The 18,457-nt window shown below is 45.5% G+C and overlaps 2 protein-coding genes across 2 annotated transcripts; both read left to right on the top strand.

The window, feature by feature from the left end:
- Positions 1–246: 246 nt before the first annotated feature.
- Positions 247–2,571, top strand: zcchc9 (zinc finger, CCHC domain containing 9). The gene is made up of 6 exons (XM_068753257.1): positions 247–346; positions 959–1,363; positions 1,449–1,599; positions 1,693–1,785; positions 1,940–2,008; positions 2,369–2,571. Exons 2-6 carry the CDS (start codon positions 980–982, stop codon positions 2,479–2,481), a joined length of 810 nt encoding a protein of 269 aa, XP_068609358.1. The 5' UTR covers positions 247–346; positions 959–979; the 3' UTR covers positions 2,482–2,571.
- Positions 2,572–6,618: 4,047 nt separating this feature from the next.
- On the top strand, positions 6,619–18,253 carry xrcc4 (X-ray repair complementing defective repair in Chinese hamster cells 4). Its single transcript, XM_068752820.1, has 8 exons — positions 6,619–6,632; positions 8,141–8,304; positions 8,567–8,751; positions 10,743–10,909; positions 12,263–12,394; positions 13,184–13,326; positions 14,813–14,954; positions 17,713–18,253. Exons 2-8 carry the CDS (start codon positions 8,163–8,165, stop codon positions 17,813–17,815), a joined length of 1,014 nt encoding a protein of 337 aa, XP_068608921.1. The 5' UTR covers positions 6,619–6,632; positions 8,141–8,162; the 3' UTR covers positions 17,816–18,253.
- Positions 18,254–18,457: the final 204 nt, after the last annotated feature.

Below are 18,457 nucleotides of genomic sequence, written 5' to 3'. Positions count from 1 at the left end.
AAGTCTGATTCGTGTAGATTAAAGGTAGAAATTAGTTGGTCGAAGCTTGCAAACACCCCGTCTATGTATAAGTTTCCCAGGCTATGTATCCCTTTGTCGCGAAATGATTTTTTTCTTCCTAGGGGGGGGGGGGGTCGTAACAGAAAATAATTGATAAGCACTGGGGTCGACGAAGAAAGGATCCTGATCCTCACTCCGGATCAGTAGGAGGCGGTAATGATCTCTCGCAAGTGGTCAGCCGCCGTTAAGACACCAAAAGGAAGAAGAAGCCGAAAAACAACCGTAGAAGAAGAGTGAGGACTTCCTGAGAAAGATTGAAAGACGTCTGGGCTGAAAAGTAAACGAGGTAAAGTTGTTTCTCAATAACGTCATTTTAAACTCCGTGTTATGTAGAAGCCGCTAAATTCTTTGAATTCACTGGTTCATAAAGTTCTTGCTTCTCGAAACGGAATAAGCTAATGCTATGTGTTTTAGCCAGCTTTTGCTACCTTACACTTCCTGCCTGTCGAAATAAATCAACATTTTGAACACGTAATAGACAGTTTTCATTGTGTGTGTGTGTTAATGTTGGTATTAGATGTGCATTTGAAATGTGCAGCGGTTTGGTTCTTCGTGCGGCTCCAGCTGAGGCGGGTTCCCTTGACGTACAAACTGGTGATCCGATCTGAGGCTAGTCTACAGCCTGAAATGCATTGAACGCAATTGGACAGTCGGCGCTCAGTTTGATCGGATTAAAGGTCTTGGAACCGAAACAGATCAGATAATCAGAGGAAATGTGATGTGGAATTGGGTGGAGTAAGAAAAAAAATATGAACAAAACTATTGGTTTGATCCACATTAGATTGACTGAAATAATAACCTGATGTGTTGGAAAAGTTTACATTCAAGCAAGCTTTAAAGTATCCTAACATACAGACCAACCAGCAGATGTCCGACCTACGATATCCTTTCTCTCAAGCTTCCGTCCGGGCGTGCCGCCATGACGAGGTGGGCGCGAGCCAACAACATCCATAAACACAAGCCGGCAGAGGCCACTCCGTGGAGTCGGCTAAGAACAGGAGGAGGAGGGGGTCCGAGCAGGTCAGCTGCCGACGGTGCTCAACAAGAACCTCTGAGGGGGGTCCAGCCTCGTGGCTCAGCCGTGAAAAAACCCAACCGCAAGAAGAAGGACTACATCGACGAGGACGTGAATGGTTTCCTGGAGTATTTGCAGCAAACGGGACAGCAGTTGTCCAGAGGAGACCAGGGTGGGAGGAGGGAGTTGGATCAGGAGGTCAGGGTGGAGGTGGAAACCGCCCTGAAGAAAGACCAAAGGAGGGAGAACAGAAGGATTAAGAGGCAGAAAGATAAAAAGAACACCATGGTGAGAACGTGCACACCAAACGTTCCGGGCGCTGCCTCGTTCCTTTCCCTCTTATTCCCTCTCCTTGTTTCCTTCTTTCCTCCAGCTGTGTTTTAACTGCAGGAAACCCGGTCACGGTCTCGCCGACTGTCCCGAGGCCTGCCGAGATGCCGAGATGGGTCAAGGCATCTGTTATCGCTGCGGCTCCACCGAACATGAAATCCAGAAGTGCAGAGCTAAAGTGGACCCTGCTCTGGGTGAGGGTGACCAAGAGGCCCACAGCGGGACATCTGTGGGTTGATAAACCGCTTTAGTGACGCTGTTGTTGTTGTTGTTGTTGTTGTTCCCAGGTGACTACCCGTACGCTAAGTGCTTCATCTGTAGTAAGTCGGGACATTTGTCGCGGTCGTGCCCGGATAATCCAAAAGGGCTCTATGCACAAGGTACAAACACACACAGGACTTTCACTGCAGTTGAACTTTTCACTGGCGTCTCATCCAGGGTGTGTCCCATCCTCTGACGCTCGCCACTAGGCAGCCGTACCTCGGATGAACGGCTGAAGAGAATGTTTGTAAGTGACGGTTTGTGCGTCCGCAGGAGGCTCCTGCCGTGTTTGTGGCTCGGTGGAACATTTTCAGAAGGACTGTCCGGAACACCAGGCTGCAAGTGAGTCACGGATATTCTGTTTTTATTCCGAACTAAACGCTTGGGTTCGGTCTGCTGATTTTAATTCCAATTGTTCAATTTAATGTTTTATTAGCTTACTGTATTTTGTTGGCATCAAAAAAATGATCTTGAGTCGACTCAATTTTGCAACGTATTTTCTGCAGACAACCAGAAAAGCTAACAACTTGAGCGCATTGTGTTAACCGATTGGCGATCGCATGACTATGAAACGATTTAGACCAATGAGAATGCTCGTAGCATTTCGCGCCAGAAGCAAATTAAAGAGGAAAGGCGGTGCAGAAGAGGAGGAAGCAGTCAAACTAGAAGCATTGTTTGTTATTCTCGACTTTGTCCCTCCAGCTAACTCTCTGACCGTCGCCTGGCTGTCCAACAACATGAGCGCTGACTACGAGGACGTTCACGTCCCAGTGAAGAAGGTCAAACCCAAACAGGCTAAAGTGGTAGTGTTCTGATCTGCTGAGTCATCGCTGGATCCAGCATATCAACTTTGCGTTTATATGCTCATGTTATTGTTGTTGTTTTTTAAATAAATTGCATATTTAACAGGATGACTTTAGTGTGGCTCTGATTCAATAATCCATAAACGAAGATGCTGCAGGTCCCTGAATGCGTAGATTTAGAATAACGCCTGATGTGATAGATCACAAAGATGTTCCAGTTCACTATTGTGCGTTTAGTGTTTGCAGTAGCGTTGTGACTTCCTGTTTGTCATGGGTCAAAAAAAAAAAAAAAGCAAAGTAGATTACAACAACCGCCTTCTGGCTATTGGGGGGGTTCAATGCACTGAACCTGCCAGCTGTCATGTGAAGCTTCTGCCTCTGGGGGGCAGCACTGACTCGGGGTGTTTGTACGTCCTGCTGCTGGCATGGAGGTGGGGGGGGGGGGGGCAGATGTTTGCAACACATCCAGACTTTATTTTTCAATGGCTGTGGATCAGTCACTGTCGCTGCCCCTGCTGATGGCTGAGAAGGGGAATAACCGACCCCCCCACACACACACACACACACGCACACACACACACACACACTGTTTGGCCATTTGTACTGAAGGATGAGGCACAGTGAAATGGGAACACTCCTTGAATGGGCTGGGGGGAAAGATGCTCACCCGAAAGCTGCTTCAAAGTTTCCTCGGGTTACTTAGTATTCATTTTAACAGAGGCTCAGTTCATCCCCCCCCCCCCCCACCCAAACTACACGGTTATGGTTTTCATCTTGTGTTCTGCGCTGCGGCCCGATGCAGAGGAAACAGCAAACACATTTTGTTTGATTTCATTCATGATGTTTACGGTTTTCACTGCGGGGCAGAACGGAAAGACACTGTGACGTTACCAACAGCTCATTCAGGACGAGTTTCAGAGCTAAAAGCATCACAGCTGAAGAGATGGAGGTGCACGCACACACACACACACACACACACACACACGTGGCTACTGGATTCACTGGACCAAAGAAGAAGAACCGACCACGTGTCAAAGTGTGTAAAAAACGTGCCGAGATCATCTCTCCTACTGAAATCTGACTTGGAGTGGATGTGCAGACGTCCAATCAGAGCGGGATCTTTGTGTGCTTTACTGGCGTCAAGTAAACATGGACACCTTTACACAGAAAATGACTGTTCACTCATCTTCTGAACCGCTTTGTCCGTTACCGGGTCACGGTTTTCTGCTGAAACCTACCCCAGCTTGCTGTGGGCGAGAGGTGTGGGGTTACACCCCAGACGTGTCGCCAGCGCATTGCAAAAGCTCAAACACTGCGGACAATTTGCAGTAATTAATTCACCTAAAGCGCCTGTTCTTGGTGGTGGGAGGAACCCCGAGAGAACCCACGGAGAACATGCAAACTCCTGTGACCTTCTTGCTGTGAGGCGCCGGCACTAACCACTGTGCCACCGTGCTGCCCGGGTGGAGTATGTGATATTGGTATCTGAGGGAAATGATTTCTTCTTCCACGCCGGCTCCACCTTCAGGGAGTTTGCTCTTCTCCACCATCTTGTATGAACGAGTTGTTTTTGCTCCAAAGGCTCCCCGGTTGGTTCAAAGTAAATAAGAAGGGGGTAGTGGCAGTGTGGGGTCTGGGGGGGGGGGGGGGGGGGAGACCTCCTGGAGGTTATCCTCAGAAGACCCCCCCGCCGTGCCTGGTTTCCATAGAGCCTAATTCATTCTCATGGAGAGGAGAATCGCCGCCAGACGACTTCATGCTGCCAGCACACTGAGGCTGATTACACAATTTACCCATAAGTTGAGTCCGTGGGACAGGATTGTGTGTGTGTGTGTGTGTCTGTGCGCCTCATAACAAAAGCACAGAAGGTTCATTCACCGATGTCTCCTGGATCCAATTTAATAGAAGCTAAAGAGCGAGTGTCTCCTCCAACTCTTGTGTTTCCGTCCTTGGATTGCCCAACATCTGTGAATGATCCAAAAAAGCCCCTTTTACACAGCCTGTTGGAAGCTGAACGATCGCACCTTTATTGTGCCTCAGCTACCAAGGCATGGGGTGGGGGGGGTCATTGTTGTGGGACAGTGGCGGTGGGAACGGTTCCAAAGCCAGATCTGTATAAATGGGACAAAGCAGTCGGACCGGACTCGGGTGGCGCATTTTCATAATGTGTGGCGTTCAGCTGAGGGGTTAAAAAATAAACCTAGCTGGGTTTAAAAGTTAATAAAACCTTCACTTTTATTGCAATCCAAAATCTTATTTTCACTTTATTTCTTGTTATTTTAAGATAAGGTGTCATTTAAACTGAAGTCCCGGCGCTTCAGTTTTCCCAGATACCGTTTCTGACTCAATGGGAATGGGCCTCTCTGCCCGCTCCCATTCCCAAACTGGGACCAGCGTTACATCCTTCACGTGCCAATCTAAATAAATGACCCAGGTCTTGGAGTGGGCGGCAGTTTTGTGGACCTTCTTTATCGCTAAAAGGCCTCTCGGGACAGCCAGCCTTGATCTCGGTGAATAAATGCTTCACTCTGAGCGGCTCGTGGGCTCTGAGCAGAAACCGACGCAGATACAGTCGTCTCCGTCGGTTGCATTTAGGAGCAGGCTGGCACTGAGGGGGATATCGTTCAGCACGGCAGGAAACCACAGACAAGCAGATTGTGAGAAATCGGGGTTCCCTCAGCCAATAAAAAGAACATTTCCGAGAGGAGCCAGCTTGTGTTGGACCACAAATATCCTCCGCAGACTGGAGAGACAAACGAGGATTGTTTCACAGATAGTTTGCGTATTTACAGTCCCAAAATTACCAAACTGGTTTCCATGACAATCGGTGGAAGGATGGGTTTTGGACCAGTACAGATCCAAATTAAGTTTAACGCAGATCCAGCAGATTTGTTGGGATGTATTAAAGATCAGAGCTCAGAGTCGTGTTTTCTTTTAGTTTTTTTTCTATTTTTATAAGGACTGAAAGTTGAAATAGCTTCTCTGAAAACATGAGCAAATCCAAATGCTGACGGGTATGTCTCTTTTACCCCCCACAGTTTTGGGGAGGGATTTGGTGACATTTGATTGGCTGTTTGGCAGTTATGGTCCTGAAACAAGACTTTATCCTGATTCACTCTTTCCCACAGGCCATACATATGAGAAGCCACCTGGGAGAGCTTCACAGGTTACTGTATGAACTCCACTCACAAACACACACACACACACTCCTAAATGGGGCCTCTGTGTGTGTGTGTGCGTTTCTTCCCTTAATAGAGAGTGCTTTAATGCCGGAGCAGCTTCTTAAAGCAATTACTCTTGGAAAGAGTGTCTGTTTGCAGAACTCAAGATGTAGTCATGCAGTAATCCCTTCATTTCCCCCTCAACAACATCTGGCACAAGGCTTGTTGCCTTAGCCTCTCCGACAAGGAAACCACAACGACGTGGAGACAAGGGACATTTATTATTATCTAACTATTACGTACTTCCTCCCCTTTAGTGGTAGTTGTTTTTTTTTTACCTGAATGTTGTAAAATTTAGAGAAGAACTTTACATCTGAGTCCATCGTCTTTTTACTTGAATTGTCTTTGAAATGCGTAACAGTTGCACAATAAGTTGGGATATTGTTTGTTGCTGAAATAAAGGAAATGTTTAATTAAAAAGATCCATCGTAAATCAGTGAATCCTTCCCTTAAGCGTTTAATGATTTCAAAATGAGACTTGTTCTGGAACAGCACTTGATTATCAGACATTCTACCTCTAAATATATAAATATGGTGCTGCTATTTATAATATAGTATTTTATTTTTTTACTTAGTTATTTTAAAAATACATTATGACATCATATGACAAACCCCCAGTGTCCAGTAGTAGCCCCAACAGAGCTCCATGCTCAGCAACGCCACTGCGCACTGACTCGCTGTGTCGCATGGAGATTACGTCACTCTGCTCCCGGTGCTGCTACGCGTAATGAAAACGCGACACGAGTACGACGGACCATAAACACCGGACACGCACAAAGTTAGCTGTCGGTAAGCGCTAAATTAACACGTTGCGTTTGGTGGAGTAATCGGATACTTTTACTCTCGTTACATCACGTGTTCGTGATTACAAACGGCGTCTTGCTGCTCGCTGTCACGCTGTTTACTGTGGTGCCTGACCGGAAGTACTCACATCAGGTACCATAAAGAAAGTGTTTTATTCATTGGTACTTCTTCTTTTTTCTTCTTCCTCTCTGAACAAGGTTGAAGAATGCTAAAGAAAATATCTGACTTGATAAATTCAGTCAAATGGCCCCTGTGGCTGATCTGGAAGGATCATTATTTACCCCAATGGACATCATGTTTTATTGCAAATATCTTTTATTGATCGGCTGTAACAATCTTAATCCATACATTGTGAAATGGAAAAAGCAACGTACAGTATTTTCCTCGGAAGTAGGAAAGTGATGGACATTTTTCACAATTACCAGATGTATTACAGACGAAATAAACAAATTACTAATTTAAGTCACACATAATCGTATGGAGATCCAACAAATATGGATAAAATGTAAATAAGTTAAGTCAATTATTATTTTGCAGACCTGTCATATCTGAGAGTTTTACATCCTCCTGTAAATTAAAGTATTTGAAGGCAGTAATTCGATTTTCCTTACCTGCTACATTTAATCAAATATGCAGCAAAATAGATCAACTCTGTACAGATGAAGACCGATACATATTTCTGGCGACGCTAGCATTAATGTCCCCATTGATACTTTTGATTATCATTATTGTATCTAGTTTATTGTTTAATTTTTTTGCTCATTTGTAGTAGTTTTGATGTTGGATGCTGCATAACAACAGGCAAGGCTCGAGTTTTCTCTCGTGGCCTTGTGTTTTAGTGTGTTTTTTTTGTGTATGATGGTTTGCAAATTCATTTCCCCTGCAGTATCTTTTCCATTCTGTAAAAAAAACTTCTCCCACAGCGCGCACTTGTAGCCAGGAGGCGTTTCTTCACCTGGCCCTTTTTGCATAATGGTTGCAGCAGAAGCAAAGTTGTTAGCTGGCCGCGTGAACAGGCTGCGACACATGCCAGGAAAATGATGTCACAGCAGCTGGTTTTTGACAATTCTCTTCCTATAGTCCAGGACGAGTTACTCTATTGGTCAGAGGCGTTGCAGCGGCTCGTGTTTCACTGCTCGGGGCTAAACCTGCAGCGTGTAGTTAGAAATACTCTGAAGAAGCTCAGAATGACTTTGTTGGACCAGAAGGTGACATAAATCTCCCTGGTTGGTTCTCTCTGTTTTCACGGTTCTCCGATGAGGCAGCGTTGTGTTCGCCTCTCTTTTCTTAAAGTTAGCTTAGTCTAATGTTCATCCCAGAGTTGAAACCGCCATTGAAACTTTCAGTAAGACAACTTTGTGATGTCACCATGTAATAATGCTTCTGCGTATAACTCAACCTTTGTTGCATTTGTTTTTTTGGGGGTGATGTTAGCTTAGCATTTTACGAGCATTAGCCTTAACACACAGCCAGCTACCAACTGTTTCGGGAACGTCCTCAGCAGAATTTATTTATTTATTATTCATTTATTTCACATTTAGGCATCTTTTTAGAGTAAATATAGAGTAAATATTGAAAATAGAAGTCAGTTTGCTTCCGAGCAAAAAACAAAACAAAAACAGTCCTCTAACTTTGTGCTTTATTTTTTTCCATCTGTCATTTGCAGGTATGTCCACTTCGACGCGTCAGCTTCACATCGCATCTGAAGGTGACTCCTCCTACTTCCTGCGAGTGGACTGGAGTGGGCGGGGCTTGGATTCAGGCTTCCAGTTGCTGCTGACTGATGGACAGGGCGCTTGGAGAGGAGATGGTAAAACCCGAAGACACATTTAACACGACAGATTTATGCTCACCTGATTGGCTTGGCAACGTCACCCGTCTGACCACACAGTGCACACGCACACACACACACACACACATGCACACCCTTTCTCACTTCCTTTATAGCATGCCAACGTTGACCTACTTGGAAGAAGATTCATGAGTGTCATGTCAGGAGTCGAGAAGTAGTACTGTTATTCTGCGTACCATGCGTACTACTACTGCTAGTCAGTATTCCTCTGATGTTGCAGTGAGCGCGGCGGCGATTCTCGGCGAGGCCGAGGAGCTGGAGATGCCGACAGGGAGGTACGTCCAGGACCTCCTGCAGGCACTGACGCAGGCCTCCCCCACGTACAGCTTCACCCTGACGCCGTCTCCACCCGGCCGCGGCTCCTCCGTCACGCTGACCTACGAGAAGGTTGAGAAGGATCTCTCGGTGAGTTGACGCCTCAGCCTCCGTGGAGGCCGCGTTAAGTTAAACGCTCACCTCCCCCCCCCGACTCAGGAGGAGTGTCATAGGTCAAACGATGGATGTAATGATTGACAAATAATGAAAATGCCATGATAAATGTATCCGAAGCCTGTTTGAGAGAAGTTGAAGGTCGCTGAGGTTAATGTCCCCAAACACAGAAGCAACAGACGTGTTTTTTAACGTGACAGATGGCGAGCGTGACGGTGTGAATAATCCATGTTCAGGGGGTCGGCTGCGTGATCATGACTGGTCAACGCTGGTTGCCACGGCAGCTACGGCAGAAGGGAAATCTGAATGCGCCTTTCACGGAGAAGAGGAAATGAGTCGGTGCTTCCGTTTCAGAGAGAACAGCCGGATTTACAGAAGCGCACGAGATGTCGTCAGACGGTTTCTCAACATTGAAATAAGTATTTCATCTGTCAGAGTCATAACGAAAGGGCTCGGTCAGACGCCTGGTTGTTCCCCTCTCATCTCGGCTCCTGTTCAGGACGTTCCTGAAGACGGAGGCGCGTCAGAACGTTCGTGTGGGTTACATGTCGCTTTGTGTTCACAACTGTTTCCTATTATCAGACCACTGAAGTCGATGTAAAGCCTCCGATGCCATAATCACCATCAGATAACTATCTATGCATTGTTCCACAAATCATTTCATTTAAATATAACCACTTTTTTCTCTTTCTGATGTGGAAAAACTGTCTCTTTTAATATGTCTTGCATCGTTTTCAGAGAAGTTAAGGGGTGTCCCACCATTGGCGGCTAGCTTAGCGACAGCTACAGCTAGGCCTGCCACAACTTTAAGCAAACACAATTATTTATTATACTGGTTAAACTGGTTTCCATTCACGTGAATAAGAACAGCTGGATGCTACAGAAACAGCTTTCATCACCATTTCCACACCATTTTTCATCATTTGATGTTTGACTATTGGTTGTCATTGTGAATCACTTGCAGTCTGATCTCAGGTCAGTGTTCTTATTCCGTACTCTATTGATCCCGATGGGAGGTTTCCTCAAGGAAATAGCTGGATCATTGTTATTATTTATTATCCCACAGTAGGGAATTTTCTTTGTTTCTCAAAATGTAAGCATTCTGGACACCAGATCCACATTATGAACTGGATCCAGATGATTTTGTTTTTGTCCAATCATTGTTGTCCATGTAGTTAAAATCCAGATCTGCCCGATGAAAACATTTATGGTAATTTTTAGCATTTTTATTTACCATAAATTCCTCCTCTGGAGTATGGACGCCACTCACGCTCCATATTGGAACGAGTCCCATTCTGTTACCACAAACAGGCGGTTCTATTGATGACTTCAATATCAGCCAACCTTCAGAGCATTTAGAAAAGGTGGCGTTGGACCTCAAATGAAAGTGTCCCGCAGTAGATTGGTGTGAATCAACAAGTCCGGGAACGGCTTTTCAAGCATCTCTATGACGACGGGAGTTTGCCCACATCAACAGTGTTTGAGCCGACGTACTCCGGCCAGGATCTCAGACCAGTCGACAACACCAGCTGACCAGTAGCTCCAAGTCTCCGGCCCATAATACGGGCAGCAAGAAGACAAAATGCTAAAATGATACCTGCTATGAACCGAATGATCAGCCTGCATTTAATGCTAATTAGCAACCGTTGGCATTCTGAAAATGGCATCTAGCAAGTATCTACCTGACAGATCGTCTACCATGCCATCAGGGTCAGAGAGGTCAGCGCTGATGCCTTTTATCAATGTGTAAACACGACAGCGTCGTGTCTGAGTTAAAAATCTCCGTTTCCCAGGGGATGGGGGTTGTCGTCTGGGACAAGGTGAAAAATACGGTTTAAACACTTGATGCATGAAATGACCAATGATATTGTTTTAACATTGCAGATGGGAAGTGTGAGTTTTGTGATGAACCAGGCCGCATTATCCTCCTTGCGCTGATTTCTTTTTTTTTTTTTTTTTTGCCTCAGTTCAGGTTGGGTTCTGTTCTGCTGGATGCCGTCCCACAGCCGGCGGAGGCAGTGAGAGATTTACTGGTCCATAGTCTGCAGAGGGGAACCGCGCTGGAGAACCACAACCACCGACTAGAGACGGAGAACCAGCGACTGAAAGAAGAGCACCAACGCATCGCCACAGAGTAAACGCGGTAGAACTCGTTGAGAACAGACACTCTGTTATTGTTTGTCTTTTGTTCAAGCTTTACTTGAACAGGAAATGGCATCAACATTAAAATATATACATGTGAATATAATAACATGAGATATAAAATAAATATACTCAATTTATATATTAAAAAAATAAAATAAAATTTGACCCAGATTGAGAAAATAATTTCTCAGTTTCCTCTGATTGGCGTTCCGTCTGTGTGATGTCATCCGGCAGGGTTTGTCATTCCATCAGGAGGAGGATTACTGCTCGATTAAAATTTCTAATGGTTTTGTTCCAGATTAAATTAAAATCATCGTTTTGAAGTTAATGAGGAACAAATTCAGTTCAAACTTTCAAATCAGACGTGAAAATAAAAAATGTGGATGATTTTGAAATCCTTTGCTAAATTGCTCAAAAGGGACAAATCCTGCTTATGTTGAACATTTCCACAAAACATTCCACATCTGTGGAGAGTAATATTTAAATATTTAAAGTTTCCTGACCTCATTGTTAACATGTTGATCCTCAAAGACCAGATGGTGCGACATTGTTTTATTGTACTTTGTAAACAAATAAAAAATACAGATTTTGATTACAATTTTCCAGTAATACTTCTATACATACTTTTACTTGTGTGGGGGATCTGAATTCTTCCACTATTATCATCTTATTTAGTTTCAGCTTTGCCCGAACACAACCGCAACTATCAAAAATTATCAGAACATCATGTGCTTTAGTTTCCATAAATCCATTCACTAGTTTCCTGCTGAGCTATTATCCGCCTCATGTAACAGAAGGGGGGGCACTTGAACACTAAGGGGGGGTAGGGTTAGAAAAAGGAACTGGGATTGCACCTAAATCTGATGTCCTGCCTGTGGCTCTCAGCTCCAACCTCATTTCAGAACGCCTCACAAATCTAAAATTCAAATTGTACTTTTTATTTTGTCAGTCAGACGGGAGGAAACAGATTAATGCAGATTAATCTACACTCAATGCTCCAGAGAATTGCTGTTCTAGACTAGAATTGATGTATAAAACTTGCAGGTAAACTGTTGCAGGTATTTTCTCTATTAGTTTTAGATGTTTTAGAAAATTATCAGGCTTTAAGGCAAGATCATTTCCATTCTCATTAAAGAGGAGCTGGTTTGATGCCCGGAGCTGCTTGCCTTGTGTGATTCATGACTTTGTAATCACTCCCTTGACTGCTCTATCCATCACTGATCGGCAGCAGCGCTCTTGTGTCGCCAGACGGAAACATTCATATGCTTCTCCAGACATCCAGGAGAGGGTTGTGGAAAGAAGCATCACTTTTTTTTCTTCTTGTTTTTTTTCTGTATTTAAGACTTGAGCGGTACGCTGGAGGTAAAGAGGCTCTGGAGTCGGAGCTGTACTCTCGGTTCGTCCTGGTCCTGAACGAGAAGAAGGCCAAGATTCGAAGTCTGCAGGAATCCGTCACAGACCTACAGGAGTCCAGGTACGCTGTAGACCTGAGGCTGTTATGGCAAAACTTCAGTCTGAAGTACCAACTTTATAGACAAAAGTTGCATAAAGTCTCTGCCATCTACATTTACAAACGGTTTAAGAACACGTTGTTCTGAAGAACCCAGTGAATTCCACGGTTGTGTTATAGGATGCCATCTTCGCAATAAGTCAGTTTGTGAACTTTCTTCCTGCAGGGTATTCCACAGTCAGCTATTGGTAGTATTGAAAGGTTTATGAGCACCAATGCAGTCCTGAAGTCTCCCAGCGAGGTCACCGATGTCGTGTATAAAGTACAGGCTCGCTGTTGACTTCCAGACATTAAGATCAGCACAAAACCTGAGCTGGGAGCTTCATGGCCGAAGGGAAGCATGCCAGCCTTACAGCCAGCCTTGCATCATGCCAAGCGTCCAATGGGAGGGACTATGGTATGGGGCTGGGGTTGTTTTTTTTTAGGGTGTGGGCTTCTGCTTCCGTATGCCAAAGCGTTTGCGTCAGGTCTATTCCTATAACGTTGCGCAGCCAGTTTGAGTAAGACCCTTTTATGTTCTGCCGGAATGCAGAAGGCAAGAACTGGAACAGAGATGGATCAGTGAGGTTCTCATAGGCACACTCAAAATAACATGTCAAGCCTTCTTAGAGGAGTGGAAGCTGTTATAGCTACCGGGAGTCGAGAACAGGATGCCGTTGTGGGTGTTGGGGATACATGTCCCAATACTTTTGTCAAAATAGTGCATTTCAACTGCTCTCTTGTAAAAACACGTTTGCCGCTGTTCTGCTGTAGGAGCGCTGATGCACAGCAAAAGGAGGTTTCTGTAAAATCAAATCAAAGAGCAGGAGAGGAAGAGGAGGATGAATACGGAGGTAGTACCGATGAGGAGCCAGAGAAGACGCAGTCGTCTCCGGCCCCAACTTTACCATCCAGAGGTAAGATCGGTCTGATCATTTGTCAGATTGGGTCTCTCAGTGTTTCCATCATAAATGCTTAATTTGAAATGCTAAAAACGACACGAGGTTTTAGCCAAATGAGCAGCTCCTTGCGTTGACGTGACACTTCATCGACCTCATCGGTTGTGATTAACGCCCACCAGTAGCAGCTTACATGCATGGTGTGTAGGTGTGTGTGTGTGTGTCGCACAAGGTTGGAGCTGAACATGAGTAACCGATCCTGGGACTTTTTACAGCTGTTTACATCCATGATTGTTCCACATCCTCACACGTTGAATCCTCCAAATTGGGGGGCGGGGGGGGGGGGGGGGTGTCTGTGTCATCCTCTCTGGGCCGTCCCCTCAGTCTGATGAGGAAAATCTTGCAGGGTTTGTGTTGATTTCGTTGCTACGACAGTGACTCAGATGGCAGCGCGTTCCCAGTTCAAGTTAGACATACAGAGGGACGTTTCAGGAAGTTCGTGGTTTCAGCGTGGATTTCTTTTTTTTTTTACATTGTGTATCTAGACTGCTGCTAATGACCAGCTTCAGTATTGATCCACACGACAATGTACTCTGTTGTTGATGTCCAGGCTGGCGTCCTTCAGTCCCACCAGTAAAACGTAAAGGAAACTTGATGTCTTTACTTTTAGACCAACAACAAAAATGATTAACACGATTTATTTTCATCTTACAGTCGGAATGCCTCTCCTAAAATGTTTATTTTATTCTGTTTGAGCAAGTCTGGCTGCAGACATGCCAACGTTGGCTGTAGCACGGGGTTTAGACACGCTAGCGTTAGGTGTAGCACGGGGTTTAGACACGCTAGCGTTAGCTGTAGCACGGAGTTTAGACACGCTAATGTTAGGTGTAGCACGGTGTTGACAGTCATATCCTCATCAAATATGCACATGCCTTTAAACCGTGGTGAATTGAAGAGCAGAGGAACCATTAAAGGCATGAAGCGCAGCAGGAACACGTCGACTTTGGTTTGACCTTGGGCCGGGAAGGTCACTGAGGTTAACAGTTTAACAGACTGCTTCAAAGTCAGTGTGTAAAAAAAAAACAAAAGGAAGATAATGTGGAAACCAGCCGACAGAAATATGTCAACTGTACTTTAACATCAGAACTGTCAGTGCAGTCACGGCGGATCTCTGTTCTGTAATCCCTGGAGATTGGGCTGGTGGTTCTTCCGTTCTTCCATACGCTTGTTCCTGGCATCGTCTTTTACGTATGAAGACAGAGGCAGAGTGGGAAAAGTAACAAGCAGCTTTAGACTGCTGGGAATTTCCTACGCACACACACCTGGAAGTGTATCGTCCCATTTTCACCGTGACAAACACACATTTGTTCAGCATTTGAACTCCTGGAGGCGGGAACCGGATTGGTTCTGGTGTCTTACCATGGACTCTCTCAGGATTATACTGTACATCTGTCTTCTTTTAAGTATTTCATGCAAGAACCTGACGGATTCATGCACTCCACAGAGTCCTCTACTGCGAGCCCGTTGGACGACAGCCTGAAGGACATCATTGACGTGGCCCCGTCTCGTAAGCGGCGCTGCCGTCCCCTCAGGCCTCCAGACCATGTGGCCAAAAGGCCGAATCCTCAGAGCTCCCAGAGAAAGAGGTACAGGACCCAGTCGTGTTGCATCCAGAGCTCTTCTTAATGTCTTTCGCAGCTGTCGCACGCCGTGTTTGCATCGCTGAAGTTTGTTTTGACGATGCGTGAAAAATATTTCCGCCTAAAAAAGTCGTCTCCAGCTTTGTGGTTTTGTGGTTAACGTCTTCTCTCGGAGTGATTTACTGGTTCCTCGTAGGTTTAACCTCAGATTTAGTCAGGGTGTGTCACTGCCAACCAAAATACACATTTAATGCATTTCAATTTCTCAACTTTATTGTTGAGGGTTGAGATTAAACGCGCCTCTCTCCCTTCCTGGATTTTGTGATATCCATCTCCGAGGTGACGATGTTTCACTTGGATTTCATCATGAGGAAAATAAGACGTTTTCAGGCTTGAAGGAACGTTTTCAACTTTAAAAGAACTTCGCTTTATCCATACTGCAAAAAAGAATCATTGTTATAGAACCTCAAGCATTGATGTGTTAATTATTTCTGTAACTTCGGTTAAATTGTGTTGTAGTTCATGCAGACGTTGTGTTGCAACACCAACCATCAGCCGGGAGTTGTTGCAGATTCGGTTTTTAAATTGTCAGTGACTGGTTTCAAATAAATAGTTCCGTAACTTTTAGTCTCCTCCCACTTCTGCCTGTCTATGATGGCTGTGTTTGCGCTTCCTTCTATATGTTCTGTCGTGTCTCAATCTTTCTGGAGCTTCCAGGAGAGGCTCGATTCGCTTTGAGTGCCGGCTGCAGTAAACTGTGCCACATGTGGCTGCAAAGCAGCGCCAACAGTCCTCGAGCTGCTGCCAGCCAGCCATCGGCCGCGGCGTCCCTTACCGTTACCCCCCCCCCGAGATGAAGAAGAGAAGCCTTCATCCGAGGGCTAGCCTGTTTCCATCCATCGAGAGAAGCAGCCTGAAAAGAATTAAAACGAAAGCCACATGAACAGATGATGAGGATAAATACTGAAAGGAATTGCTCAACGTTGCGGAGCTTGTTGCATCCCTGGGGAGCTCATGCTTGTGGTCAGGTTTGTTTGTTTCTGTGTCTGTTTGTCAACAGGATAGAGGACAAACAACCGACCCAGTCATTGTGAAACTTGATGGAAGGATGCAGCATGGTCCAATGACTGTGAGTCACTCCTGGGTTGGCGCCTCCTCCCTGAGGAGCGGGGCAGTAGCTCCTTTTACAGCGCCTGATGCTACACCTTTACTGCCCCAAAGAGAAAGTTGACCTTGAAATGGAGGAGGACGATGGTTTGGACATGTCCAGAGGAGAGACGGGGACTATATCGGTAGAAGGATGCTGAGGATGGAGCTGCTAGAGGTCGACTCAGGAGTGGCTGGTGTTGGGGAGGATGATGCAAAGGACAGGGTGAAGTGGGGAAGGTTGATTTGCTGTGGCGCGTGTGTGTGTGTTTCCCATGAGAAGCCACTCTCTTCCTCCGTCACACACAGGCTGTTTCTGTAAACCATCAGAGATCGCTCTTAGCCATCCACAGATAATCACTACAAGACACGGGACTGGTACCGTCTTGTGTGTTACGCCAGGAGGTTTTAGATTTGGTCTGAGCGCCTGATCGATCTCCATTTTTATGAGGTATGAATAATTTGGAACCAGATCCAGTGAAGGTTAGAAGTTTTGGAGATAAGGTCAGAGAGGACAGACTTCCTTTTTTTGGACATGTCCAGAGGAGAGACGGGGACTATATCGGTAGAAGGATGCTGATGATGGAACAGGGTTAGAGGTCGACCCAGGAGAAGATACTGGTCTCTGGGTGCCGGAAATCAACCTCAGCTCTGGGTTGGAGTGGCTCGTTTCATGTCAAATCTCCGGTGGTCCTCCACGGCGGCGTGGCGCTGCCCCCCCCCATGTCTCTTGTTTCCTCTTAACTGGTTGCAGAAGTGCAGCGCTGTTTGGTAACGATTTAGCCGAGCTCAGCGCCTCCTTTCTCACACCAAACATTTCTTCTCATTTTCGCTAATATTTTTTAGTTATTTCACTTTAAGGGTTCATTCCATAATCTGTTGTTTGAGCTGCTGGACGATAGAGAGCACAAATCAAATGTCTCTGTCCTGATTGGTTGACGCAGCAAAAGGGCCTAACAAAGCTCGTCTCCCAAAATAAGATTAGATTACATTCACAGATGAGCCATTCAAAGGACCGCTTAAAGGGAAGCTAGAAGGCCGTAATGTAATAATCACGGGATTACCCACAAAGGAACCTTAGAACCCCCCCCCCCCCCCCCCGAAGGACTGTGAGAACCAAGCTGTAGGAACCACAATGCATGGAGACAGATCCCAAAATCCACCTGACTGATTGCTAGAACCTCTGAAAGAAACTATAGAACGTCCTAAATGATTATTAGCGCTAACTGGAATAACATCTCACATATATTTGCCAATCAATCATTGCTCGTTTGTGTTTGTCTCGTCCTCTGAAACGTGGACTCCTGAATGCCACACTGTGTTGCGTTCAAGTGAAGGCAGAATACCGGTCGGTATATGAGCCAGAAATGGTGTGGAGAGGGTACAGCACACGGGTCGTACTAGTTAAGGTGGGGGTGCTGCTGCACACGCGCACACACACACACACACACACACACTGTAGCACTGCACACAGGTATAAATCTGCCCATGTGTTTCCAGTGTTGTTCCTTATGTGCCACCTGATACGCTTCCTGTCTCAACAGGAGAGCTCCCCTTTAAAGCAGCTTCATTAGTCCACTTACCTGTCCTCTCCCTGTCTTTCTTCTGTGTGGATCAGAACCGACCCCCCCGCGGGATCCAGTAAGAAGCCGACTCCCCAGCGCTCTGCAAACGCTGCAGCAGCAACTTCGTCCGCCGAGGACCTGTTTGAGGACTTCTGAGCCTTTAAAGCGCTGATTTTTACTGATGAAGGTGTCGTATTTCTATGCAGGGTTCATCTATTAAAGCTAATTTGTTGCAGTAAAAATAATTTATTTAACAGCAGAAGGAGGGCAAAGAAGTGAAAACGCGTTAATGAGGTGTTTCTCTATCACGGGGGTTCCAAGACCGCATCGGTTCTCTTTGTCAGATGTTCTCCAGCTCTGTGGAACTCGACCAACGGCATTAAAGTGTTAAGTGTTAAGTGGTGTTTATCGGTTCTAGAGTTGTAGGTGCTTAACAACCAAAAATATCCCTTTCATCATTAAAACCACTGGAGCATTTTTAAGGAATGCATGAATAAATGAATGAAATATATTGTGGACTGCGTGAAGTGACCCTAAATAAACTGCGTGGACCAAAGTCAGACTTGAAAGACCTTTCTTTTGTAATGTATTTCATGAACTGTGACTCATGACTAAAATATCTTTCACTGTTTGTACCAATAAACAGTGGATGTATTTTAACTTCTTCTTCTCGTCTAACTTTATAACTTAAACCTCTCTTACTTGTAACAGCGTTTACTTCTTTCCATCCAGCTCTCATCACAGACGTGAACTAATTCACACCTGACCTCACCTCTTCCGTTCAGCCGGGGCGTTTTT

Source organism: Brachionichthys hirsutus, chromosome 19, assembly GCF_040956055.1.
Source record: "Brachionichthys hirsutus isolate HB-005 chromosome 19, CSIRO-AGI_Bhir_v1, whole genome shotgun sequence".
In the NCBI taxonomy this organism is placed as follows: Eukaryota; Metazoa; Chordata; class Actinopteri; order Lophiiformes; family Brachionichthyidae; genus Brachionichthys; species Brachionichthys hirsutus.
The sequence above is the reverse complement of the archived record's forward strand: the minus strand, read 5'-3'. Positions and strand labels throughout refer to the sequence as shown.